The 26,025-nt window shown below is 52.2% G+C and overlaps 2 protein-coding genes across 8 annotated transcripts in view; one reads left to right on the forward strand and one right to left on the reverse strand.

Annotated features, from left to right (window-relative positions):
• Positions 1-16,702, forward strand: PKLR (pyruvate kinase L/R). Of its 4 annotated transcripts, none has more exons than XM_082456786.1 (11): positions 1-8,553; positions 9,587-9,769; positions 11,962-12,053; positions 12,151-12,282; positions 12,432-12,618; positions 12,966-13,236; positions 13,359-13,509; positions 13,816-13,968; positions 14,063-14,229; positions 14,567-14,748; positions 15,381-16,702. In XM_082456786.1, exons 1-11 carry the CDS (start codon positions 8,454-8,456, stop codon positions 15,485-15,487), a joined length of 1,725 nt encoding a protein of 574 aa, XP_082312912.1. In that variant the 5' UTR covers positions 1-8,453; the 3' UTR covers positions 15,488-16,702. The 4 variants fall into 4 exon arrangements, with proteins under 4 accessions (XP_082312912.1, XP_082312909.1, XP_082312910.1 ...); XM_082456783.1 differs by lacking the exon at positions 1-8,553 and adding an exon at positions 8,609-8,968; XM_082456784.1 differs by lacking the exon at positions 1-8,553 and adding an exon at positions 8,609-8,968 and having other exon boundaries at positions 14,634-14,748.
• HCN3 (hyperpolarization activated cyclic nucleotide gated potassium channel 3) overlaps positions 16,195-26,025 on the reverse strand; it is a 12,965-nt gene continuing 3,134 nt past the window's right edge. For all 4 annotated transcript variants that reach the window (XM_082456609.1, XM_082456608.1, XM_082456607.1 and 1 more), the window contains exons 3-9: positions 22,729-23,158; positions 21,622-21,783; positions 20,986-21,204; positions 20,450-20,596; positions 19,788-20,028; positions 18,754-18,918; positions 16,195-18,266 (exon numbers count right to left, since the gene is read on the reverse strand). In XM_082456609.1, the coding sequence (XP_082312735.1) occupies positions 17,560-18,266; positions 18,754-18,918; positions 19,788-20,028; positions 20,450-20,596; positions 20,986-21,204; positions 21,622-21,783; positions 22,729-23,158 (2,071 nt within the window). In that variant the 3' untranslated portion in view covers positions 16,195-17,559. The remainder of the gene's footprint in view (positions 18,267-18,753; positions 18,919-19,787; positions 20,029-20,449; positions 20,597-20,985; positions 21,205-21,621; positions 21,784-22,728; positions 23,159-26,025) is intronic.

The following is a 26,025-nucleotide window of genomic DNA, read 5'->3' on the forward strand; positions in this document are numbered from 1 at the left end:
GGTTGAGACCTGGGGTTGAAGGAGAGAAGATTGATAGACAGGGAGTCCATGTCTCCCAGAACTAAAGCCTCTCATCTCCCCATTCCAGTCTGGGACTTCCCAGAAGTGACCTTCCTAACAGAACTCAGGGGAAGTCAGGGACAGTGTGATCTCAGTCTGGCTAGGTGGCTAGGACAAAAGCCCTTGGGCTCTCCTAGTCCCAGCCTAACCCCCACTGGGAAACACTTAGCAGGGCAAAGGCCAAGGTCTCCTAAACACACTAGGACCCTGGGAAGAGAGAAAGTGTCAGAGCCACCCCTCCCCCAGTCACCAGGAAGCCTCAGGTACTCGCAGAAAGAACACAGCTTTGCAGTCAACCAGCCCTGGGTTCAAACCCTGCTTTCAGTCCTTGTTGGTTGTATGATTTGGAATTAATTACCTAAACTCTGTGAATGTCATTTTTATCCTCCTTCAAATGGAGATAATATGTATCTCACGGGTTTGTGACAGGTCCACTTCCTCACGTGGTTGAGAGCAAATGCTCCAGGTTTCAGCTGCATCCCAGACCATTAGGGCAGTGTCCGGTTTAGCTATTGTAGTTTGTGGTCTCTGTTTTGTTTTGTTTTTATTTATTTATTTACTTAGTTGCACCGGGTCTTAGTTGCAGCTCGGCAGCTCCTTAGTTGAGGCACATGGGCTCCTTTAGTTGTGGCATTCAAACTCAGTTGCCGCATGCATGTGGGATCTAGTTCCCTGACCAAGGATTGAACCTGGGCCCCCTGCATTGGGAGCACAGAGTCTTAACCACTGCGCCACCAGGGAAGTCCCCTAGTTTGTGGTCTCTTGTTACAAAAGTCAACCTGAGTCCTCTAGGAGACTTTCCGTCAATGTGTTAGGTATCCCTCTCTGTCTTCTTGTGGCCCCAGAGCTTATCCCAACCATAACTCTGATCACTAAATACAGTCAGCGCCTGAATTCTTGTCTGTCTTCTCCACTGCCTGGAACTTTTCCAGGATAGGGACACATCTTTGTCGTTGTCTCTCAGAGCATAGCACAGGGTCTGCCCCAACAATACATTTGCATGGAATTAATTTTGATGTTTTTTATAACATACACCAAAAAGTAGAGAAATATTCTAATAAGCCTCCATGTAACTGTCACCCAGATTTCACAATTGCCAACATTTTGTTCATCTGATTTTATTCAACTACCTCCCTTTTCTTCCCCTATACCAACCACTACACCTTTCTTTGCTGGAATATTTTAAATCAAACCCCCAACATCAATATTATTATACCCATAAACACTTCAAGATGTATCTCTAATACATAAGGAATTTTTTAACACAACAAACAAAATTAATGGTAATTCTTTAATGTTACCTACGGCCCAATGTTCAGATTTCCTGTTCAGTCCATGTTCCATGTTCCGATTTCCTGGATTGTCTCAAAAACATCTTTTGCAATTGGTTTGTTCAAATCAGAATCCAAATCAGGTCTACACATTGCATTTGGTTGGTATGCGTCTTAAGTCATTTTTCAATAAACACTTCCTCCTTCCCCCCTTTTTCATGCTATTTAATTGTTGATGAAACTGGGTCATTTGTTGGAAGAATTGCCTATATTCTGGATTTGGCTGATTGCATCCTCAAGTCTTTGTTTTAACTCTTTCCTCTACTTCCCTGTAAACTAGTAGTTAGGTTGGAGGCTTCGTTAGAATCAGAATTCTTCTGAGGCATGTACTCACTCCTGTTGCATTCTCTCAGGAGACACACAGGCCTGGTTACCCCACTTTTAGTGGTGCCAAACCTAATGGTTTTAGGAGCTCTTGATGTGCGTTTTAAATTTAACTGAATGGAAGAAGGAGACAAGAAAGCCCATCTAATGATGACAGGGAGGAGGTGAAATCTAGGTGGTTGAATAGGAATTTTGTTTAGCAGAGAAAATAGGCAAGGTGTAGGGAACTGTGTGTGCAAAGGCAAGGCACTGAGAGAGAGAGAGTGTAAGGATTCTGGAGTGGGCTGAGGCGTGGAGAAAGGGAGGCTATGTGGCTAGAAGTGATCTGGGTCCAGACAGTAAAGGGTTTTTACATGCCCTGATGAGCCAGTAATGTCCTTGAACAGAGCAGGCTGATCAGACTGATTTTTAGACAGACAACTCTGGCTGCACTGGTGGGGACCTACCAGCGATGGAGACACCAGGCAGGAAAAGTCTGGGCAATAGATGAACGGAGGCAGCCTGCTGTCCCTGGCAGTGAGGATGGAGAGAGGGTGCATTTGGAAAATGTTTGGAATTGACAGGTTTTGTTGGCTGATGTTAGATGTGGCTGGAGAGAGTCTCCCAGTTTCACTAAGATGCAGAGAGTTGAGGAAGCGGTGCAGGATGGGGTGTGGGTAAGGAATAGAAAAGAAGCTGACTTGGCTGTAGTAGAAGGTGCGGGGTGCAGGGGGGCTGACCGGTGGGGTGTGGTCCCACCACAGTGGTGAGAGGGGGCCTGTTGGATATGAGGGTTTGCAGCCCAGGAGAGAGGTTGGGGCGTGCTGGGCCCTGTTGAGTCACACTGAGATCTGGGCCCCCTCATTCATCACTCACAGTTATTGAGCACCTACTTGGCACTAGGAGTGTAGCAGTGGACAAAACAGACAAAATCCCTGTCCTCCTGAAACTGACTCTCTAGGTGAGGTGGGAACACTTTTTACAAGTGAAATGTATAAAAGTCTAGCCGGGAAGGAGAGCAAAGCAGGGAAGGGAAGATTGCAACGTTAAACGGGGTGATCAGAGAAGGCCTCACTGGTAAGGTGATACATGAAAAGAAATCAGAAGGAAGTAATAAGCAAGGTATTGCTTCCTTACTTAGGGGAAGGGCATTCTCTACAGATAGAGGGGGACCTGCAAATGCAGCGGCCCTCTCTGAGGCAGGAGTTGACCTTCCTCGTTTGAGAAACAGCAAGGAGGTCAGTATGACCGGATTAAAGGGACAAGAGGAGGAGGACTGAGAGGTAGCAGGGTCTTGTAATGACTTTGGCTTTTACTCCGAGTGTGATGGGGCACATTAGTGGGTGTTAAGCAGTGTGTTCTGTTCTCACCCTCCACCTCCTCCTCCCCAAACCTCCGTGTATGGCTCTTCCACTCACCCCTCCTCTCCCCAGAGTGGAGCCCTCTGCCTTGCCCCACATGCAACATGGGAGCTGGGCCAAATGGGACAGGCCTTCACAAAAAGCTCCAGGAGGAGGCAAAGACCTGGGCCCATACACCCATGTTCATAGCAGCATTATTCACAAGAGTCAAAAGGCAGCAACAACCCAAGTGTCCGTCAACAGAGGAATGGATAAACACTGTGTGGCATATACAGATGATGGAATATTATTCAGCCTTGAAAACAAAGGAAATTCTGACACATGAAACCACATGGATGAATCTTGAAGGCATTGTGCTAAGTAAAATAAGCCAGGCACAAAAGAAAAAATACTGTATGATTCCACTTACATGAGGTACCTAGAGTAGTCAAATTCACAGAGACAGAAAGTAGAATAGACGTTGCCAGGAACTGGGGAGAGGGAAGAATGAGGAGTTACTGTTTAATTGGTATAATGTTTCTGTTTGAGTGGATGAAAAAGTTTTGGGAATAAACAGTAGTGGTTACCCAACATTGTGAATGTACTTAAGGCCACTGAATTGTACACGTAAAAATGGTTAAAATGGTAAATTTTATCTTATGTATATTTTACCACAGTTTTTTTCAAAAGAAAAAGGAGATCTGGGCCTAGACTGGCCTCTGCCTCTAGCTCTTCTCTGGCTAGTATCCTCCCATGCAAACGAGGGGTTCCATGGATGGACTTCAGAGAGTTTATTACAAAAGTTCTGAGCAAAATTGAGGCCTCTCTTCAGATGCAAGGCGTTCAAGATCTCCTTTAAGCGGGGAAAAAAAAAAAAAAGTTCAGAATAGTATGCATGGTACCATGCTGCCACGTGAATAAAAAAGGGAACAATTACATATTGTTTGTACCTGCATTATCTATTTCTTGGAGAATACATAGAAAATTCATAAATCTGGTAACGTGCAGGGGGGAACTGAGTGGCTGGGCAGGGGAATGAAGTTGGGAAGGAAGAAACTCTTGACCTATACCTTGTACCTCTGAATTTTGTAGATTGTGCAAATATCTATTCAAATAAATGTAAATACATTTTGGACAAATTCTATGGCACTTTTGGAAATACAAAGGCAGGGCCCCTCCCCCGCTATTCTGATGACTGCAGTGGGAGAGGAGTCACCATATTTGCAGGAGAACAAGAGCAATAATTCTGAGCTCTCTGTTCGGGCCGTGCTTACAACACGTCCACGTACATTATCGCGCGGAGCGCTCCGGAAGGTTCATTATCTCGGTTTGCACATGACGAAACCGACGCTCAGAGCGTCACCCCGCCTCACTCTGGCTCGCGGTGAGGGCGGGGGCGCGGGCCCGGGGCCTCCTCGGCCCAGCGGCCCCGCCCTCGCCCTTGTGCCAGCTGGCGGCTCTCGGGCGCCCCTCGCAGGCCTGCCGGCAGCCTTTTCCCGGATGAGGAGGGCGGGTGTTCTCTGGTTTGCAGAATAAAGCCACCTTAGGCTGGGGACAAAGCCTGGACTTTGTGTGCGTGTGTGAGAGCTCAAGTGTGCATAAATGGGTGTGTGTGTGTGTGTCTGTAAGGAAAAGTGTGTGAGGTTCCTGTGTGTCTGTGTCTCTGTGAGTCTGTTGTATGAGTGTGTGCTGGTGGTGTGAGTGTAGACTCTGTGTGTTAGGGTTGGGTGGGGTGTGCATCGGTGGAATGCGGGTGTTTGTGTGTGTGCACATGTGTGCGCATACACGCGTGTGCATGTGTCCCGGCATTGGTCAGTCTCTGTCCTTGACTCTGTACAGCTCTGGTATCACCGCCGTGAAGCCACCCTGACCTCCCTCACCAGCATCGCTCAGTCTCTCCTGGTGCTCTCTGTGTCCTGTGTACAACTCCATCACCCTGCCTGACACACTTTATTAAACCTTACTGCTAGCATTCCTGCCCCTCCCCAGTCTGGGCAGGGAGCCTGAGTCCGCATAGAACACGGCACATGGTAGGGGCCCCATCCATGCTTGTGTGTGTGTTTGATGTCACCTGCTTGTGTCTGAAGGTGTCAGGGTGCGTGTGTTTGAGGGGATGGGGAGGGGTCGTATCTGACAAAGCTGAGTACACCCATTCTGTTTGGATCCTAGGGGCCTATAGTCCTTCTCCCAGATTTCTCACCCACAGGCCTCCTGCTCAGGGATGCCTGACCCTGTGACAGAGTGCAGGCCATCTCTCACGTGGTTACTTGTGGACCCAGGGTCAGCCAGACTGTTTTTCCTCTGCGGCCTGATTTTAGGTTGAAGCCTCTGTCCCTCTGCTGGATAGGCCAGGGGCTGCTTTGGGGCACCAGCCCCGCCTCCTATTGGCCGCTTGGGACTTGGATCTCTCGGAATTTTGTTCTTTCAACTGGTTCTGGAGTCAGTTTGAAATTGTCAGGCCAAACTTAAATGTCCCTCTCCAACCCCAAAGCACAAAGCCTGAGTCTCCAGCCCCTGAAGTCTATTATGTTCACTCTGGTAACAACTTTTGTCCATCTTTATTTGTTCTATCTTCTATACATAGAGCCTAGGACCCCAAGCTCCTTCCCCCTCGGGCAGTCCTTCCTACTATCTATTTTCTTTCTTTTCCAACCAGGGTCTGAAGCTTCTCCCCTTTTCTTCCACGGAAACAGTCCTGAGAGGGAAGGAATGGAGCTTAGTGGTTACACCTCAGACTCTAGAACCACACTGTCTGGGCCTGAATCCCAGCTCCACCACTGCCAAGATTTTTAGCTCCAGACAATTGTATCAGAACAAAGTCTTTCTCAAATTAGATAATTTGAGGAGTGTTTCATAAGAGGATTATGTACAAAGGTATGGGCAGGGTGTTGGTAAACCACAAGGGATGGTGCATTACCCCAGAGCTAGTAGCAGTGGCTTAGTTACCACCCTCAGGGGCCCAGGAGATGGAGGGAGCATGTTTCCTAGAATCTGGAGAGAGAGGGCCCCCCGGCAGGCCCTACAGCAACCTCACAGAGGGGAGGGGCAGGTAAACGCCCAGCCTTGCTCTCCTCCATCTCATCTCCTATTAGTGCCACTCTCCACAGCCAAGCCCTACAGAAGCCATGGGGCAAGGCCTTCAGCCTCCTGGCCACAGAGCAGAGTGGAAAGGGTAGAGAAAGGATCTGGAGTGGCAACAGAAGATGCTCAATGCACCCTGCTAGCCTCTGTTGCCTCATCTGTAAAACAGGCTATTAGGGGACTTCCCTGGCAGTCCAGTGGTTAGGACTCTGCGCTCTCACTGCCGAGGGCCCGGGGTTCAATCCCTGGTCAGGGAACTAAGATCCCACAAGCTGCGCAGCGTGGCCAAAAAAAAATTTTTTAATTAAAAAAAAAAATAAAACAGGCTATTAGTCCAACCTTCCTTCTAGATCGTCGTGATGATAAAAGGAGAGGATGTGTATGAGGCCTTGAATGCTGTTCCAGCATATGCTGAGTGCTCAGTGAACATATCTAACTGTCTGCATGTTGATTTTAGTGATGAACTGGCATGTCAAACTTAAACCTGTCTAAAACAGAAACCTTGAATGTTTTCCCCTGCCAACCTCTTTCTTCCCTAGTCTTAGTGAGCGGCATGACTATCTGCCCAACTGCTCAAGCCAGACACCTCAGTGCCATCCTTTAGGGATGAAAGCCTCCCTCTCCCTCTCCCCACATCTCTCCATCATGCCATCCTGTCTGCTTTTCTCCAAACTACATCTCAAATCTGTCTCCCTCTCTCCATTTCTACTGCCACTATGCTAGTCCTCCCACCTAGATTACTCCTAAAAGCCCTCACTGGTCTCGCTACACCTACTGTCTGGTCTCCCCCACCCAGCTAGAGGGCTCTAAAGCATCACTTGGGTGTCACTTCCCTGGGTGAGCCCACTGCCCTCCAAGGCCCTGCTTCGGTCCCCAGTTTCACCAGGGACCACACCCCTCTACCACAGGCTCAGGGCCTCACTGCAGCTTGCCCTCTCTTTAGCACCAGGCTTTTTCCTTCCTTGGAGCCTTGGCATATATTATTTCCAATCCCTCAGAAAACTCTTTGCTCCAAATTGTCCCCACTGGTTCCTTCTCCTTCTTCAAATCTCAGCTTAAATACGATCACTTCAAAGAGGCCTTCCCCAACCACCTCATCTAAAATACATCCCCCGGGACTTCCCTGGTGGTGCAGTGGTTAAGAATCCGCCTGCCAGTGCAGGGGACATGGGTTCGAGCCCTGGTCCAGGAAGATCCCACATGCCGCTGAGCAACTAAACCCATGGGCCACAACTACTGAGCCTGCACTCTAGGACCCGCGAGCCACCACTACTGAGCACATGCCTAGAGCCTGTGCTCTGCAACAAAGAAAAGGCACCGCAATGAGAAACCCGCGCACCGCAACGAAGCGTAGCCCCTGCTCACTGCAACTAGAGAAAGCCCGCGCACAGCAACGAAGACCCAATGCAGCCAAAAATAAATAAATAAAATAGAATACATCCCCCTGTCAGGACTTCCCCGGTGGTCCAGTGGTTAAGACTCTGCACTCCCAGTGCAGGCGGCCCGGGTTTGATCCCTGGTCAGGGAACTAGATCCCGCATGCCGCAACAAAGGTCCCTCACCCTGCAACAAAGATCCTGCGTGCGCCAACTAAGACCCTGCGCAGACAAATAAATAAATGTTAAAAAAAAAAAAAATCCCCCCCTTCTCCTCACTGGCTTCTTTGTCCCAGCACCCTGATTCATTCCTTCATAGCACTTACAAAGCATGTAGTTATATATTTATTTGTTTGACACTTGTTTATAGTCTGTCTCCCCACCAAACTATAAATTCCATAGAAGGGCACAGGCTCTGTCTGTTTTGCTCACCACTGTAGCTTCAGGACCTGGCACAGAGTAGGTGCTCAATAAATATTGCAGATGGTCAATGAGCGAATGGTAGCCAACGTGATAATGACAGTGATGCTATCAGAGCCCTTCCAGAGAATCCCACTACATGATCAAAATGCTCCCCATCCCCTTTCTTCAGCCTCCGGTCCCTACCCTAGATCCCCTGCTTCCTAGATTCACCTAGGACTAACTTCAGTAAAGCACAAAAAAAGGGACCATATCACTGGCAAAAAAAAAAAAAAAAAAAAATCTCTCTTCAGGTTGATGACCGGACAGTGTGAATGGATTGAAAATTTATCAGGAAAAATGGATGAGAGAGGGGGGATGCCAGAATACAGGGGCAGAGAGCCAGCAGGTCTGGGGGAGGGACTCTGTGTGGGGACAGGGGTGGCCTATTGGGTGTGCCCCTTTTCTTTTCTCTGGCGCCCTTCGATAAGACCAGCAGTTTTGTTATCCTCTCCCCCTCTCTCTCCACAGTCCGGGCAGCCCCACCTCCACATTTTGGAAGCATGTCAGTGCAGGACAACATGCGACCCATGTGGCTTTGGTCATGGATCTCTAAGTCCCAAAGGGATTTAGCAAAGTCCATCCTGACTGGGGCTCCAGGAGGTAAGAAGGGGCCACAGATGCCATTGAAGAGAAGGGGAAAACGAGGGTAGAAATCAGGAGCGGGGTGGGGATGTACAAATGATCCATATCTGCTGCTGGCTACGAGGTATCTGGGGAGGATCTGTGCTCGTCGGAGTCTCCCCTGTGTTAATTTATGGACCCTGGTCTGGGCTTCTTCTCCCAGCCCCAGTAGGCAGGGCAGAGGGGAGCTCGCAGCATGGGAGCCACGGGGTATTCTCGTGGCTCCTGGACTCTGGCCCCTGGTGCACAGGGCTTCCAGTGACAAGGGAGACACTGGTGACACTTTAACCAGGATGCAGAACTGATCCCCAGCCCAGCTGGGCCTCATGCCTCTGATAGCTTGACAGTGTGGATCAGACCCCCAGAGATAGACAGGCGTGCAGTGGCATGGAGGGTGCGGCTGGCAGTGGGGCTCCTCTTCCTCTGGGCTGGGCTGGGTCAAGCTACTGGGACCTCAGGACCTGCAGTAGCACTGAAGGGGCTGAGGAAACTCAGAGGAGGGGGTGGGAGGCCAGCCACTTGCCCGGGGTTGGAAGGAAGAATACAGGGACCTTAGGAGAGGGAACTGCGTGATTCTCGGCCTGGAAATGAGGGGCCACTGTGAACTAGATATCAAGGGGGTGCTGAGGCTGAGAGAAGTCAGCAGCTAAAGGGCAAGAAATCGGGGGTTGTGAGGGATCAGATAGCTGGGTGATCAAGAACTTGAGCCTGGAGTTAGTCAGACCTGGATGGGAATCCCATCTCTGTTAGTTAGAACTGTACGGCCTTGGGCAATTTATTTAACCTTTCTCAGCCTCTGTTTCCTTACCTATAAAATGGGGATAATTACAGAGCATTTAACAGTACCTGCTTCCTAGCATCCTTGGGACTAAACAAGATAACGTATGCATAATGCCCAGCTCATAAGAAGACTCAACAAAAACTGGAGAACCGAGGGAAGGAATAGAGACTGTGCTGAGATGAAAGGATGGGGAGGAGAAGCAGGTGCCCACGCAGCCCCCTTCTACTGCAGGACCAGCGGGGTACCTGCGGCGGGCTAGTGTGGCCCAGCTGACCCAGGAGCTGGGCACTTCCTTCTTCCAGCAGCAGCAGCTGCCAGCTGCTATGGCAGACACCTTCCTGGAACACCTCTGCTTGCTGGACATCGACTCCGAGCCTGTGGCCGCTCGCAGTACCAGCATCATTGCCACCATTGGTAAGCGCCCTCTATCTGCTCCTGCAGCATCACAGGGCCTCTTGGGTGTTTCTCAAGGTGCTTCCTCATCTTTTGTGTCCTTTGAGATTTCTCCCTGTTTGACTGAGGTCATTCATTCAACAAATATTTGTTGAGCGCTTGGTAGACAAGCTTCTGGGTCCTGGGAGTAGATCAGTGAAACGAAATAAACAGACAAAGATCCCTACCCTTGGGGAGCTGACAATCTAGCTGGGTGGGACAATAATTAATAAACATAATAAATTATTTTTAAAAATAAGGGAATTATTTAGTATGTTAGAAACTGATAAGTACTATGGAAAACAAAAAAAAAAGAAAAGAAGAATCAAGGATGGTAAGGGGCATCAGGATGCAAGGGCAGGAGGGAGGTTGCAGTCCTAATAGAAAGTCAGGGTAGCCATTGTTGAGAAAATTAGACCTGAGCAAAGACTTGAGGGAGATGAGAAAATGAGCCATGCAGATGTCTGGGGGAAGAGATTTCTAGGCAAAGGGAACAGTCAACGCCAAGACCCTAAGTCAAGGAGGCTGGAAACCATCAAGGGGAAGAGTAGCAGAAAGGAAGAGGTTGGGGGAAAGGGAAGATCATGTAGGGCTTAGCAGGCCATTTTTAGAATTTGAGTTGAGTTTTCCTCCAAGTATGATGGGAAACTACTGCAGAGTTTTGAGCAGGGGAATGACATGCTCTTACTTATGTCTTAACAGAACCACCCTGGCTGCAATATTTGAAAATAGACTGGGGGTGGGGGTGGGGTAATACTGTGGAGAGCTACAGTATTTCTGGCTTAGAACAGGTGGTAGCAGTGGAGCTGGTGAGAAGTGATCAGATTCTGAATGTATTTTGAAGGTAGAGCCAACAGAATATGATGGATTGGATACGGCGTGGGGGTGAGGGTGAAAAAGGAGTCAAGGATTACTCCCAGGTTTTTGGCGTGAGGGACTAGAAGAATGCATTATCAACTGAGCAGGAAAGGCTGTGGTGGAAAGGTTTAGGGGGGAGGAGATCAGTTCAGTTTGAGGCATGTTGAGTTTGAGAGGCATATTAGACATGCAAGTGTGATACAGAGTAGGCAATCAGATACACAACTCTGGGTCTGGGAAAGGGGTCTGAACTGGAGGTATAAATTTGGGAGCTGTCGGCATATTGATGGTATTTAAAGCCATGAGACTAGTTGAGACCACAAAGGGAGTGAAGGTAAAAGGAGCATCTAATGTTAAGGGGGGTAAAGAGCAAGAGGGGCTGAGAAGGAGCAGCCAGTGAGGTAGGAGTAAACCAAGAGAGGGTGGTGTCCTGGAGGCCAAGTGAAGAAGGGACATCAAGGATGTGTCAAATGCTGCTGATGGACCAGCTAAGATGAGGACTGAGAACTGACCATTAGATTTAGCAACAACACAGGTTTTCGGTGACCTTGACAAGAATAGATGTAGTGCAGAGTGGGTACAAGGAGAATAGGCGGAGGGGAATTGGAGGCAGCAAGTACAGAGATAACTCTTGCAGTGAATTTTGCTGCGAAGGCGAGCAAAGGAATAGGGCTGTAGCTAGAGAGGGAACTGGGATTAGGAGTTGTTTGTTTGTTTTTTTTGGATGAAAAATAACAGCAGGTTTACACGTTGATGGGAATGACCTAACAAAAAAGGAAAACACTGATGACACAGAGGACTGGGGAATGGCTGAATCTGTTTTTGAGCAGGTGAGAAGGAGACCCAGTGCACAAGTGGAAGAACTGGCTTTAGGGAGGGACTGGAGAGGTTGGTCAACTGGGTCTCAGTTACACAGCCGTCCTATCAGCAGAGCAGGGATGGGATAGAACTCGACTCTCCTCAGTCCAATGTGAGGCCTCTCAGCTCTAAAGCCTGGTACCCCAAATGCCCTCACCTGGCACCCAACCACTTCTCCTACGCTGGGGTTACCTCCACACCGCAGGACTTAACATCACTGCCAACACAGTTACCTCAGGTCTGGCTGAGCCCACCTTTCTAGGGCCTCACAGTGCAAGGAGGCGTGTGTTAGCTGGAGAGGGGAACGGAGTTTCTGACCTGCGAGCAGGGGTGGCGTCAGGGAACAAAGGTCAGGTAACAGTACTTCTGTGGCCTGGGGCAGCTCTGAGGGTGGTGATGGGTTCACCTGTCTCTCAGGTTTGGGGAGAAAATCGTCTGAGTGGGATCTCTGGTTCCAGGGCCGGCATCTCGCTCCGTGGAGCGCCTCAAGGAGATGATCAGGGCCGGGATGAACATTGCGAGACTCAACTTCTCCCACGGCTCCCATGAGGTTCAGGGCGGGGCCGCGGGGAGGCGCGCGGGGCTAGAGGATGCCCCAGGGTCCCGGCCACCTTCCCCTGAAATCCTCCCTCTGTTCCCATCCCCAGTACCATGCTGAATCCATCGCCAACGTCCGGGAGGCGGTAGAGAGCTTTGCAACTTCCCCGCTCAGCTACCGACCCGTGGCCATCGCTCTGGACACCAAGGGACCGGAGATACGCACTGGGATCCTGCAGGGGGTGAGAGGCGACCTGCGACCCGCCCTGTCTTGGGGACCGGGAAGGGGGCGGTGCGGCGCGGAGGCAGTTGCCCGGAGGGCGGAGCGTGGGGAGGGGCCGGCCCTCACCGAGGCAGGCAGAACTCAGTCCTCCTCTGGTCCCGCCCCTAGGGCCCTGCGTCGGAAGTGGAGCTACTGAAGGGCTCCCAGGTGCTGGTGACTGTGGACCCGGCGTTCCGGACGCGGGGGGACGCGAACACCGTGTGGGTGGACTACCCCAATATCGTCCAGGTCGTGCCGGTGGGGGGCCGCATCTACATTGACGACGGGCTCATCTCCCTAGAGGTCACGAAAATCGGTGCGGATGCGCCTTCCGCCTGGCCCTGCGCAATGCGCGCACTCTCTTCCTTTTGGCTCCCGCATTCGCCTTTCACACCCACCACACCTTCCCCTGGCCACCCGTCCTGCGAGCCCCCGGCATCCAGACTCCTGGGCTCACCCTGGGTTGGGGCTGGACTGGCGGGTTAGTAGTTTCTTCCACAGAAGTCCGCCCTGTGCCTATTCGGTGCAGAGCCCAGGCCGAGGACCAAGAAACGAATAGGACATGGTTCCGCTCTCTTGGGGGTCCAATCCTCGTGTTCCCGCTGCCGTGACTAAGCCCCCGGCCTCACCCCTGACCTCAGCTGACTCTTTCCATGCCCGTAGGTCCAGAGGGGCTGGAGACCCAAGTGGAGAATGGCGGTGTCCTGGGCAGCCGGAAGGGCGTGAACTTGCCGGGAGCCCAGGTGGACCTGCCCGGGCTGTCCGAGCAAGATGTCCAGGACCTGCGCTTCGGGGTGGAGCATGGCGTGGACATCATCTTTGCCTCCTTTGTGCGGAGAGCCAGCGACGTTGCTGCCGTCCGGGCTGCTCTGGGGCCGGAAGGACAGGGCATCAAGATCATTAGCAAAATCGAGAACCACGAAGGCGTGAAGAAGTGAGCCTTGGTCTTTGTTCCCATCAGGCCCTACCCATCCCTATAGCCCTTCCCCTTCTCCTGCCTGCCTCTCCCTGGCATCTCCTGGCTCTTCCCCAGCCCTGACTCCCCCAACCGCCCAGGTTTGATGAAATCCTGGAGGTGAGCGACGGCATTATGGTGGCACGGGGTGACCTGGGCATTGAGATCCCAGCCGAGAAGGTTTTCCTGGCTCAGAAGATGATGATTGGCCGTTGCAACTTGGCGGGAAAGCCCGTTGTCTGTGCTACACAGGTCTGGAATGAGCCCTGGGGGCAGGGCCCTCTGTGGGTCTGGGGACACCTGAAGGTGAATACCCACACCTTAGGTCTCTAGCACGTTTTGCTGTCCAGTGTTTGATCCTCAAACAACAAAGCTAGGAAGAGATACTGTGACCCCCATTTTCAGGTGAGGAAACAGAATAGCCAGGATCACATAGTCTGTGAGTGTGACCCTGGCTTTAGGGGCCTTCAGAGAGTGTGGGAGTCCGAGAAGTAGTTCAGGGCAGGGTCCCCAGTCAGAGTATGACTTCTACAGCTCTGACATCCAGATGTCCCCCAGATGCTGGAGAGCATGATCACTAAGCCTCGGCCAACCCGGGCAGAGACGAGTGATGTGGCCAATGCCGTGCTGGATGGGGCAGACTGCATCATGCTGTCGGGGGAGACTGCCAAAGGCAACTTTCCTGTGGAGGCTGTAAAGATGCAGCATGCGGTAGGAGCTCAGAATGCAAGGCAAATGGGCTGGAAAACCACATCCCTTCCAGGTCCCAATAGCCCTGCCCAGCCTGACCCCCTGGTGCCCACAGATTGCCCGGGAGGCAGAGGCTGCCGTGTACCACCGGCAGCTCTTTGAGGAGCTGCGCCGGGCGGCACCACTGAGCCGGGATCCCACCGAGGTCACCGCTATTGGCGCTGTGGAGGCTGCCTTCAAGTGCTGTGCTGCTGCCATCATCGTGCTGACCACAACTGGCCGGTGAGGGGGACACTGGGAACGCCAAGACAGGGCTTTGGGCCAAGGGCAGGCTGGGACGGGCCCCAGGCTTGGGTTTTGTCTCATCATCAGAGGAGAGGCAGCTATGGGAGCTGGAGGCCTAGAGAGGCAGATCTTGTGACATTTTTAAAAAATCATCTCTTATCTTCCTGATGTGGTAAGAAAGGCGGGTATTCTTATACCCACTTTACAGGTGAGAAAACTAAGGCCCAGAAAAATATGATGACTTACCTAGGGTCACACAGCTTATTGCTGGCACCTGGAACCAGAACCCAACACTCTTTCACTCTTCTGGGCTGACCTTGTCTGCCTCCTTCAGCTCAGCCCAGCTTCTGTCTCGGTACCGACCTCGGGCAGCAGTCATTGCTGTCACCCGCTCTGCCCAGGCTGCCCGCCAGGCCCACTTGTGCCGAGGAGTCTTCCCTGTGCTCTACCTTGAACCTCCAGAGGCCATCTGGGCAGACGATGTGGATCGCCGAGTCCAATTTGGCATTGAAAGTGGTGAGCCACCTAAACTCCTTCCTCATCCACCCCTGGATTTGTATCACGAGTCCTCCGACCCCACGCCCCACACCCACCCAAAAGGGCCTTGCCTCTCTCCTCTGGTCCCAGATTTTCTCTGTGAGGTTCACTAAGACTGAGATATTTGGGCTTCCAGGGGTGGGGGGAACATGCTGAGGGAGGAGGGCAGAGGGAGAGAGGCCAGGGGTCAGGGCCGTCCCTAAGAAGTCGGCACAGCTGCTGCCTGCACCAGGTGGCTAGAGCCAGGCCTGACCCAAGGAGCAAGAGGTGAAAAGAGAAAGGTGAACCCAGTCCCCTGCAGCTGCAACTAAAATCTAATTGACAATTGGCTATGCTCATACCCCACCTCTTCCTATCAGCATAGCAACACAGGTAGACAGACTTGCTACTTAGCAACATGCCACCCCACGGGCATACGTGCAGCTCTGATATACAACAGTGGTCACATTCCTGCGGTGCCACCTGTGGGACACACTGTACAGTTTGCCTCAGGCCCCTCATTCCCTACCGAGTGGGCTTGAAGAGGCGAAGGATGGTAGCTCGTTCTCATTACAGGGCTGGCCTGGGTTCCTCAATGGCTGATTAGCATCTTCTCCCCTTCCTCCTCCCAGGAAAGCTCCGTGGCTTCCTCCGTTTTGGGGACCTGGTGATTGTGGTGACAGGCTGGCGACCGGGCTCCGGCTATACCAACATTATGCGGGTGTTGAGCGTAACCTGAGGTGCCCCTCCTCCTCTGACCGAGCCAGCCCTGGACCCGTCCCTCCTTTCTGCTCCCTCCTACAGCCCCACATCTAAGTCTTCTCTACTCCCAATCCTCCCTACCCTAGGCCACATCTGCCATCCAGGGTGCCCCCTCCCCCTCTCCGTTTTGCACAGGCCTTGAAAGTCTGTATCCAATTAAGCACTGGCCATCCAACAGCACCAATGGTACATTCCCTGCATCTGATACTCTCAACTGGTCCCTAAAATACTCTGAGCCTTTAATCCAGCTTAACTGATTAATTCTATCCCCCCAGTCTTCCTGTACCTGGGGGCAGAGGTGAGGGGAACAGGACAATCATGTCCACAGTCTCCACAAAATCTCTATTTAAAAAATATTTCACATCCATGCAGTTTGACGTTCTCATATGTGGCCCTCATGATAATCTAGGCATCCCCCGAGGAGAGTGCCACCTCTTTCTTCATTGTCACTGTCAGTGATATCAAAGCACCACCCTTTTGGGGCAGCTAGGGTAGATGGAAGCCGGGGAGCCCCGAGAGCCAGGCGGGCTCATCCTGTCACTGTCTCTACCACCTCTAGGCTGGCAGGCTGCTCCCTGGCTGCTCTCATACCCACCTCATGCCTTGCTGGGTCAGGTGTCCTGCTACCTCCTCCTGTACCCCAGAATGCCCACTTTGTTCCCACACACAAGCCAGGAGCCAAAACAAGTGTCTCTATTTTCTTTTTAAACCTAGGTGTTTGGAAGCAATATAAAACCTCTCCCACACACCCAGAACCCCAGAACTGCCCACCCAGGAGAAAAGGAGATTTAGGGTCCTGGCCCCTCATTCTTTGATGCTGTAGAGTAGGTGTGGGGACAGAGGGGTGGGGTAGGGGGTTTCTCTTGTCCCTGAGAAGGCAGAGGTACTGGCTAGCCTGCCCTTCCCCAGGCTTGGATACCTCGGGCCCTCCCCTTACTCCTGCACCAGCAGCAAACTCAGTAGAAAGGAAAAAAAACCTAAAAATAAGAACAGTCCTCCTCTCCCTCTCAGGTGGCCTTCCTGCTCCTACCTAGTTAGGGAGAGGGCTCAAGTATTGCCACTGATGGGAGTTGGGCAAGGACCACAAGAGCTGGCATGAAGGGGCTCTGCCCACTCCTGTCTCCTTACCAGGAGGGGACGGGAGGGATGGATAAATGAATGGGTAAATAAAATGAATTGATAATAAATAAAATTAGCAAATGAGTGAATAAATACAGTTATTAAATGATTGAATAAATAAGAGTAAGTAAATAAGGAAGGGAGCAAGGAAAGAAAACATTCCATCTAAGGATTCACTTGCCCCCAACCTGGGGGGAATCTACGCTGGCACACTAAATAAGGGGGCGTCAACAATCCCTTAGCTTCAAGGGGGCCATCACTGGGACAGGGGCATAGGGAGGAGGTGGCTCCCAGTTTACAAAAAGGCAGTTCTACCACAGAGACAGAGAGTGCAAGGAACTTGTCAGGAGATGTGTGTTCCCACTCAGGGGGTATAGACGGGGAGGGTCCACGCGTGGCAATAAAGCTGGATGCCCACACCAGGGACCCAAGACGTTTGTTGACAGCAGCGGGGGAACAGGTAATTGGCAGTGCCCGGCTATGCTAGCGGACAGGAAGATAACCATGCCAGGCAGAACCTGCAAGGTCATGGGCAGGAAAACAGAGACATCTAGTTACTTGGCAGTGATGGTGGTGGCAAGTATTTGTGCTTAGTAAGATGGGATCATGGGCCCAGGCCTGCACCTGGCAGGACCATGGCTAGGGGAATACCCTCATCAGAGGGCTTGGAGTCACTTCTACTTGGCAGTGGAGACATACAGCGTCTGGTACAGTGCCTTGAACATGGTAGGCGCTAAGTATCTTTGATGAATGGGTGAGTGGATTAGGAGGATGTCAGGTTGCAGGGCGCCTGAGCTGAGAACAGAGACCATCTTCTTGGTACTAAGGGGAGATACTCCCATAGGGCACTGTTTCAGGTCCCCTTGGTGTCCCCAAGAGGCGTCTGCCCTCTGGCACATGCTACTGCACCTGAGAGCTTACCCAAAGGTTTCACATGTTGGAAGAGAGCTGGGGGCCCCGGGGAGTGGCTGGCTCAGGCACTGATGGCCTGGGGGGCTGGGCTGTCCCTGGAGGCTTAGCCAGGAGCCCTGAGGGGGGCAGGCGTTCACTTCCTGAGCCCTTACACCCAGGAGAGCCATCACCTGCCGCCCGCTGAGGCAGAGAGGGCTGGGAGGCTGAGAGTGGGCGGCCCCGAGGTCCTAGTCGCCGTCCACCTCCTCCCGGGGGAGGCCCCAGCAGTGACACCTGGGAGCGCCCAGCCCGGGACAGGCTGGCATGGAGGGTTCGGGCCGGTGGGGCCGGCAGGCGGGAGGTGGATGCCCAAGGCCCCCGGGCCAGCAGAGGGCCGGCTCGGACAGGGACAAGTGGGGAGGCTGGGGAGCCTGCTCCTGCTGATCTTCGAGCAGAGCGAGCAAGGAGGGTGACTGGAGAGTCAGGGGAGAGGGGGAGAGGGCCCCGCTGGTGCGTCAGGGCAATGGCCACATTGGAGGTCACGGCGGCTGCTTGCAGGGGTGCGTGCACTAGCGGCTCCCACAGCACCGGCTTTCCGCTGAGCCGAGCTCCTGTGCCTGGGGCCAGGCCCCGAACGCCCCGAGCCATATCCCTGTCGTGCTGCACCAAGTGCTGCTCCATGATGCCCCCGCTGCTGCCTGGACTTGGCTCAGAGCGCTTCCGCTGCAGGATGGAATTCTTCTTGCCTAGAAATTGTCCCGCGGGAAGGAGTTAAGGATAGGAAAGGAATCCAAGATGAAGGTTGGATATCAAAAGTATGAGGGTAACAAGATGGAGTCAAGGGATGGTGGTGGGGTGAAGGTAGGGGATAGGGGTCAAGAGTATGGAGATGGAGTTGGGGGATGGAGATTGGGAGATGGGGGTTGGAGGAAGAGGGTCAGGGGATGAGAGTATGTACCAGAGATGGTGAGGGTCAGGGACTGGTACTCAGGGAAGGAGGATTCAAGGCATGGGAACTTCGGGTGATATCTCCAGGGGTAGGAGATGCTGAGTGGTAAGGACAGGGAGCCACAGTGTTGAAAGCCCTATGGGGCATTTGCTGGGACTAGGTTGGCCTGGGGTGTGATGCTGAGGCGCTGGAGCCTGGACCCTGGGACACTGGGGACTCCTTGCTATGGACAAGGGGTGAGGGCACAGCCTGGACCCAGGGCAGACAGGGTGGACAGGCCTCACCAATGCGGCGCAGCCGATCCATGGCCACTGTCTCGAAGGCCCGGCGCATCATGGGGAACTCCTCGAGCACGGCGTTGAAATGGTCCACGCTGAGCGAGTAGAGGCGGCAGTAGGTGTCAGCACGCACACTGGCTGTGCGTCGGCCCCGAGTCAGCAGACAGATTTCTGGTGAAGTTGGGAGGAGGCCTTCAAAACCACTGTCCACAGAACTCCCTCTCACTGGGCCTGCAACAGCTGACCCAGATTCCTCAGGCTCCTCCCCAGACGGGAGAAACTAACGATTACCCACCCACCCAGGGTCCCTAAATGCTCCAAGCATGGTCACTCTCCAGACCTGCATAATTACTGTCCTTCTCATTCTGTCCAAATTAAAGCTGATAACCAGGCAGCTCTTGCTGGCCCCCAGACACCTAGTTATTCCACTCCACTTTAATTCCCAACCCACCTCCACTGCTTTAGCCCAAGGGGTAGGCCTGGGGCAGTGCCCTCTGTGTGCCCTCCCCTCCCACCCCTTTGAAGGAACACCAAGGAGAAAAGCAGTGCCAAAGCGAAAAGGGTAACACAATGGGGATGTTGGAAGGTGGTGGGTGATTTGGGGACTGAGAGAATATATGAGCCTCAAATCACTTTGGGTACCAGCTGGCAGAACTGCCCCCACTGCCACAGGCTAGGTCCCTGATTCATACCACCAAGGCATTCCACAAGGGAGCCACAAAGGTCAAGCCCCTGGGACAGCACTGCTTTATTCCTATCTTTCCCTCATGGAAATCTCATGAGATCCTTGGATTTCACTGCTTAAGGGTTCTAAAAGGCCCACTGGCCCAGTAATTTTCAACCTGGCTATACATTGGAATCTCTTAAGAAGCTTTTAAAAATACAGAACTCCAGACCCCAGACCCAGAGATTCTGATTGAATAGGCCTGGGGAGGAGCTGGAACTCTATGATGCTGCAGCATAGCCAGGTGAAGACCCTGATCCAGGGGAGCAGTTGCCCTCTGCTCCAGACCCCCCGACCCTCCCTGAGGCCTGCTGACCCCCAAAGTATGATCCATCAGTGAGGCGGGTGTCCCGGGCGCCACGTGCCAGCACACTGAGCAGCCCATGCTGGATGAAGTACATCTTCCTGCCCACGGAGCCCTCACGCACCACGAGGTCCCCCGGCTGGAAGACCTCAAAGCGTAGCTTGGTGAGCACGGCCGTGACGAAGCTGGGGTCGGCGTGGGCGAACAGCGGCATGTGGGCCACAAGGCCCCGGCAGGTGAAGTTAATGATCTCCTGGGCAGGGGAGGGGCCTGTCAGGCAGGCTGTGCCCCCTGCCCCGAGGTGCCCCCATCGAGCTCATCTGTCTCCAGAAGCCCCACCCCTGGGGTCATGATCTGCCAAAGGACGGGTATGCTTCAGTGGGCCTGGGACAATCTCTAAGCTCCTGCCTTCAGAGCTCTCCCATGAGCCTTCACAGGACCATCCCCCACAAACAGAGATCCCTGCAGCCCTCCCCAGTATATTTTACCCCTATAAGAGCTTCAAGAAAGACCCTAGCCCCTAAAAGTCCTGCAAAGGCCTGACCTCCCATGGGGCCCTCTGTAGGCCCCACTCCCTTTAGGTGCACCTGCTGACCAATAGCCCCCACCCCAGATGGCATCCCAGAAGCCCAGGTCCTTGAAGAGCCTCCCTCCAGGGCCCCGCCCAGTCCCACCTCCCGAAGCGGTTCGCTCAGCTCTCCTAGGATGCTTTCCTCATCAAACATCTTGCCCTGGTAGCGGTGCTCGTAGTACTCATGGATGCGCTGCCGTGTGTCAGCTGGCAGCTTGTGGAAGGACATATACTGCTCCACCTGCTTGTACTGGAGAGCCGCCGATGGCCAGCAGGCAAGAAAACACAAAGACAGATATGGAGCCAGAACAGTGTGTGGGGAGCGGTGTGTGAAGGGAGGTCACAGACGTGAGCCAAACCCAGAGGGTTGAAACATGGAGGCAGAAGAGTATATAGATAATGGTGGATACAGGGAGGACACAGAGCACCATCACAGGAAAAGCCAGACATGGGCGAGGGGGGGGGGGGTCCAAGGACAGGTGCATTGGTCCAAACAAGGAAAAGGTACACACATGGCACAAATGGACATGGGGCAAGGCAGGACACAGAGATCCAACAAGGGCATGCGTCAGAATGGGCTCCAAGTTGAGCTACCCAGCCTCCAGCACCCCTGCCCTGCCTTCTCCTGCCCCTGCTGACCTTCTCCTGGTACTGGCGCCGAGAAGAGTCCAGGGACTGGATGAGGGCGGTGGCGTGGCCGATGAACATGGCGTAGCACGTGGCGCCCACGATCATGCTGAGCATGGTGAGCCAGACGTCGGGCATGCCTACAGGTGCCTGCTGCCCGTAGCCAATGCAGAGCATGTGGCTCATGGCCTTGAACAGGGCGTGGGAATACTGGCGGCCCCATGAGTGGTTCTGGGGGGCAGAGTGTATTGCAGAACACTGGGCATAGACCCCTCAGAGCCTCATTCTCCTCCTGCCCCCTCTTCTCTTTCAGTCCTTCTGTCTGCCCCCTTCTACTTTAGACCTGCCTGCCGGGGGAGGAACTTAGGTTTGGTTCTGGGGGGCCTGAGACAGAAGGGGCCTCTTTTACAGCATGGGGGCTGCAGTTTCTGCCTAGGTTTCCTTCCCTGCCTGCTCCCTCCAACACACAAACACTTCTTCTGGGCCTCTTTCCACTCTCCTCTCACCTCCCCACCTCCTCACTCCTGTCTTCTCTCTTGGCCATCTCTCCATCATCTCCCACCTCCTGCCCCCTTTGTTCATCCCTCCTGCTCAGGGAGAAGAGCCCTTGGAAGGCCCAGGAGGGGCTGAGCTGTGGGGAGTTCTCACCACCATATGGTTGATGGAGACCCAGCAGTCGGGAGGGAAGTCCTGCAGCATGGGGACCAGGAACTGCAGACAGCCATCCCAGTGACATAGCAGCAGCATCATTCCGATGAGGTTGAAGATGCGAACCACAGCACTGGCCAGGTCATAGGTCATGTGAAAGATCTGAGGAGTCCGAGGAGGGGCTGCTGTGGACAGGAACCCCTCTCTGCCAGTACTTCTCCATTCCTGGCCTTGCAAATACTCTTTGAATTTCTCTCTAGCCCCGGCCCTCATGAATGTTAAAACTGTGGCTATTATTCACTCGTATAGAGCTTTACAGCGAATAGAGCTAATACAAAGGAGGTTGTATTACTACTCTCATCTTATAAAAAGGAAAATCGATGCCAATCATGTGCCCCAAATCACACAGCAAGTGTCACAGCAGAGACTCAAAAAGGTCTGCTGCACAAGTTGCCCAAGTGTAGCCTGGGAAAGAGGAGAGAGGGCATTTCACAGTGTAATGTCCCCAGGGCATATATAATGATTAATGCCAGAAGTCCTCTTCCCCTCCAATAATAAAAATAATAATAGGTAATTTACTGAGAACTTACTATGTGCCAGGCACTGTTCTAGGTGCTTTACAGGTATTCACTCCTTTAATCCTTACAACCTTATCATATGTAAGTATATTTAACATTTTCATTTTATAGAAGGGGAAACCAAGTCTCATACAGTAAACAGTAAAACTGGGATCTGACCACAAGCAATGATATTGCAGAGCCCACACTCTGAACCACTAAACTCTGCTGCTGTCCTGAAGCTGAAACTCAAGCCTCTCCCACACTCTGCAATTCTTAACTTCTCTCCTACACCTTCCTCCCAGAGTCCAACTAACCCTCAAGTGTTTGTCCAGCAGTTGTACTCCACCCTCCTGCACCACCACCTTCTCACCTTGGGGACCCATCCCCTGAACACTCATTCTGTCCCTGCTTCTCCTCTACCAACTTTGGAGACAGCCCTCCCTTGGAAGCCCCACCCATCTGCCCCACCCCATAAAGTCACCAGGAGCCCCACCCATATCGCTGTCTGGAGTAGTCTGCGAGCCCCCTGCCCACCTCCCCACCCCACCTCCTCCCACTGGTGTATGTAGCGGATGAGGCGGGAAAGGCGGAGCAGCCGCAGCAGGCTGAGGATCTTGGTGAAACGCACGATGCGCAGGGCCCGAGCTGTTTTGTAGACCTCGGTGTCCAGTCGTGGCTCCAGCTCCACCACCAGGAAAATGTAATCCACAGGAATAGAGGAGATAAGGTCAACCAGGAACCAGGTGCGCAGGTAGCGTGTGCGGATGGCCCGCGGTGCCAGCAGGATCTCAGCACCCTCCTCTACCACGATGCCCGTGCGGAAGTTGAGCACCAGATCCATCAGGAAGAAAGTGTCAGAGAGGACGTTGAAGACGATCCAAGGTGGGGAGTTCTCCTCCTTGAAGAAGGTGATGCCCACAGGTAGCACAATGAGGTTCCCCACCATCAGCAGGAGCATGATCAGGTCCCAGTAAAACCTAAGGTAGGGATGGGATGGGAAGTAAGACCACAGTGATATTTCACGATGATGGTCAGCCACTAGACTAAGGGCAGATAGTCTCTCAGACAAAAGTGGGCAAGGGTGCAGAACAACAGAATGACCATTCACAGCTAGTGGGAGTGTAAATTGGGACCACCATTTGGAAAAATAGTTTGGAATTATCTAGTAAAGTTAAACATTTGCATCCCCTGCAACCCAGCAATTCTATTCCTAGGTATACACACATTCAAGGGAAAAACGTGCTCCAGGAGATATATACAGGGATAACAGCATTAAATCTGGAAATAATCCAAATGTCCATCAGTAGAAAAATGTAGATAAATAAGATAAACACAATAGATAAATAGATAAATACACCATGATACACTCATACCCTGGAATATTATACAACTGTGAAATCACCCAGCTGCAGCTACATTCCGCAGTACGAATGAATCTCACAAATTTAATGTTGAGAAACAAAAGGATACACACTGTATGATTCCACACATACAAAATTCAAAAATAGGCCAAACTAAACTGCGTCATTTAGGGATTCACAGAAAAGTGGTAAAACTATAAAGAAAAGTAAGAAAATGAGTACCAAAAGCTAGAATAGTGGGTTTGGGAAAGGAATGTAAGAGCAGTAGGGAGCCTTCTGGGGTATCAGCAATGTAGTCTCTCTTGACCTAATAGTTGTTACATGTGAGTTTGCTTTACAATTATTCTTTCATATGTGTGTGTGTGTGTGTGTGTGTGTGTGTGTATATATATATATCCTGCTATATACTATACTATATATATATCTACCTTATATATTCACTATATATATATCTCTACTATATATATATCCCTACTAAATATACCCCTAATGTGCATATATATATTCTTTATATAGTAATATATATGTAATATCCTTACTATATGTATATGATCTATGTCACTATTATTAAATATTCTTATTATTAAATATTTTTTAAGTTAAAAAAAGATAAATACCCTGTGCTGATCTCACAGGGTTGTTGAAAAAATATGCACTGAGACAACGGATGTGACTGTGCTGTACAAGCACTAGTTGGTATTATGACTCACCCACCCTTTATCCCCAGATTTCTGAAGAGGTTGCTGCTTTTCCCATCTCTAGCTCTCTGTCCATTCCTAGTCTAGGACTTCATGCCTTCCCTAGCCTTCCCCAGCCTTCCCCACCCCATCCCTCCTCCCCAACACAGTTGGGCCCATAGTTCCTGTTTCTCTGCTGGGATCTGCTCATCTGTGTCCTGGGGTGGGGATGGTCTGTCCTGCCTCCCAACTGAACTAGCTTTTCAGGTATGCCCCTCCCTCCTCCACAGCATCTCAGACAGGGCTGCACATACAGAGAAGCTCCATAGCAGATCCTGAGACAGCAAGGCTTGAAGCTCTGCACTCCTTTCCTCCCCTAACCTCCCTGTGCCCAATGGGACTCTGGCTGAGCCCAGGCAAGGGCATGGGCAGGGGAGAGCCATACTGCTGTGGTGGAAGCTGTGAAAAGAAGAGGTCAGGAGGGAGTGAGGTGAAGCCTTCATTCAAAGAAGTTAATTGGACAATCTCAGGGTCCCAAGTAGCTATGGTGGTTTCAATTCCAGGACACATCTAGATGCAGTATCAACCCAGGACCCAGTCCCTTCTGACTCTGACTGCAAAAATCAACCCTTTCAGCCCCAGAAAGAAGTTTGGTGGTCCCCAAGTCCAGGCCTCCAGGAAGCCCTTCAGACTGTGTGATTTCAATCAACAACAAATCCTGGATCCCCTCTTCTTCTCTTTCCTGGCCACTGGAGAAATCCTGTACTGTAAGCTGGGAGAGGAGTGGGAAAGAGGGTTTGCCTAGCCATAGAGCATCTTCACAGCCTGACTCACAGGCAGTCACAAGCCTGGCGTGTGATGCAGGAGAGAGGACAGAAAAGAAGCACAATAATAAGGGGGATACATGGCTTCTGGGGATACATCTGAGGGTGAAATGGGGGAGGGGAGGGAGATCCACAGGAGACTAGAAAAGGTGCATGGTAGGGTGAGAATGAGGCAGTAAAAACGAGGGGAATGAAAGGAAAAAATGAGAGAAAGAGGAACATTCTGGGAGTGTGTATGTCTGTGGATTAAGATGATGTCTAGGTCTCCAGTTGTGTTTCCAGGCTCCTGATTCACACCTCATCCTTTCTGCTCATTTAGCTCCCCAGGTTAGGTGCTTTGCACACATCCTTGCCACATCCAGAAACTGTTCTTCATTTCCCCCAAGGACAGGGTTGCTCTCCTCCCCTAGCGACCTTGATGTAGAGGTACAGCCTGATGGGGACTATGGAATGGCCCCACCCCCACTCTTCGTTCCTTCGGTCTGGTAGTCACCTGGGCGGTGGTCATATGTGGGGTGGCCTTGCCCCTGTGTTTCTGTCTCAAATCGCTCTGCGTCCAGGCCCTACCCTGTCGAATGCCGCCTTCAGCACCAGGGACAGCGATCAGAACTGCTGTCTGGACACTCCCTCCTCCCCTTCCGCAGCGTCCCTATTTTTTCTGGTAGCCTGCCCTGCTGAACTAGGCGGGTGCTGGGGGTGGGAATGGGGACAGTGGGAAATAGCGGGGCTTGGTTTCTCCCTCAGGCTGACCCCGAGCCTCGGAACATGACAAAATTCCCCAGATCCCCAGCAAGCAGGACAGGAGGAGAGAGCAGTCCCTAATTCCAGTATTCCCTGTGGTGCAGGTAGGGTACCGGGTTCCTGAAATGGGAAATCCAGGTCTCTGGTGTCCGCTTGTCCCTTCCAGCGCCCCCAGAATGAAAAGTCACCAAGGACCTCCGGCTGGGGATCCTTCACCCAAGAATTCCCGGGCTAGGTTGGG

Source organism: Balaenoptera physalus (genome assembly GCF_965194825.1).
Source record: "Balaenoptera physalus genome assembly, chromosome: 1".
Classification (NCBI taxonomy): Eukaryota; Metazoa; Chordata; class Mammalia; order Artiodactyla; family Balaenopteridae; genus Balaenoptera; species Balaenoptera physalus.

Coding starts and splice junctions, on each gene's coding strand:
- PKLR (XM_082456786.1), top strand. CDS start 8,454: ATGTCAGTGCAGGACAACATGCGACCCATGTGGCTTTGGTCATGGATC. Junction 12,054..12,150: donor TCTCCCACGGCTCCCATGAG/GTTCAGGGCGGG, acceptor TCCCATCCCCAG/TACCATGCTGAATCCATCGC. Junction 14,230..14,566: donor GTGCTGACCACAACTGGCCG/GTGAGGGGGACA, acceptor TGCCTCCTTCAG/CTCAGCCCAGCTTCTGTCTC.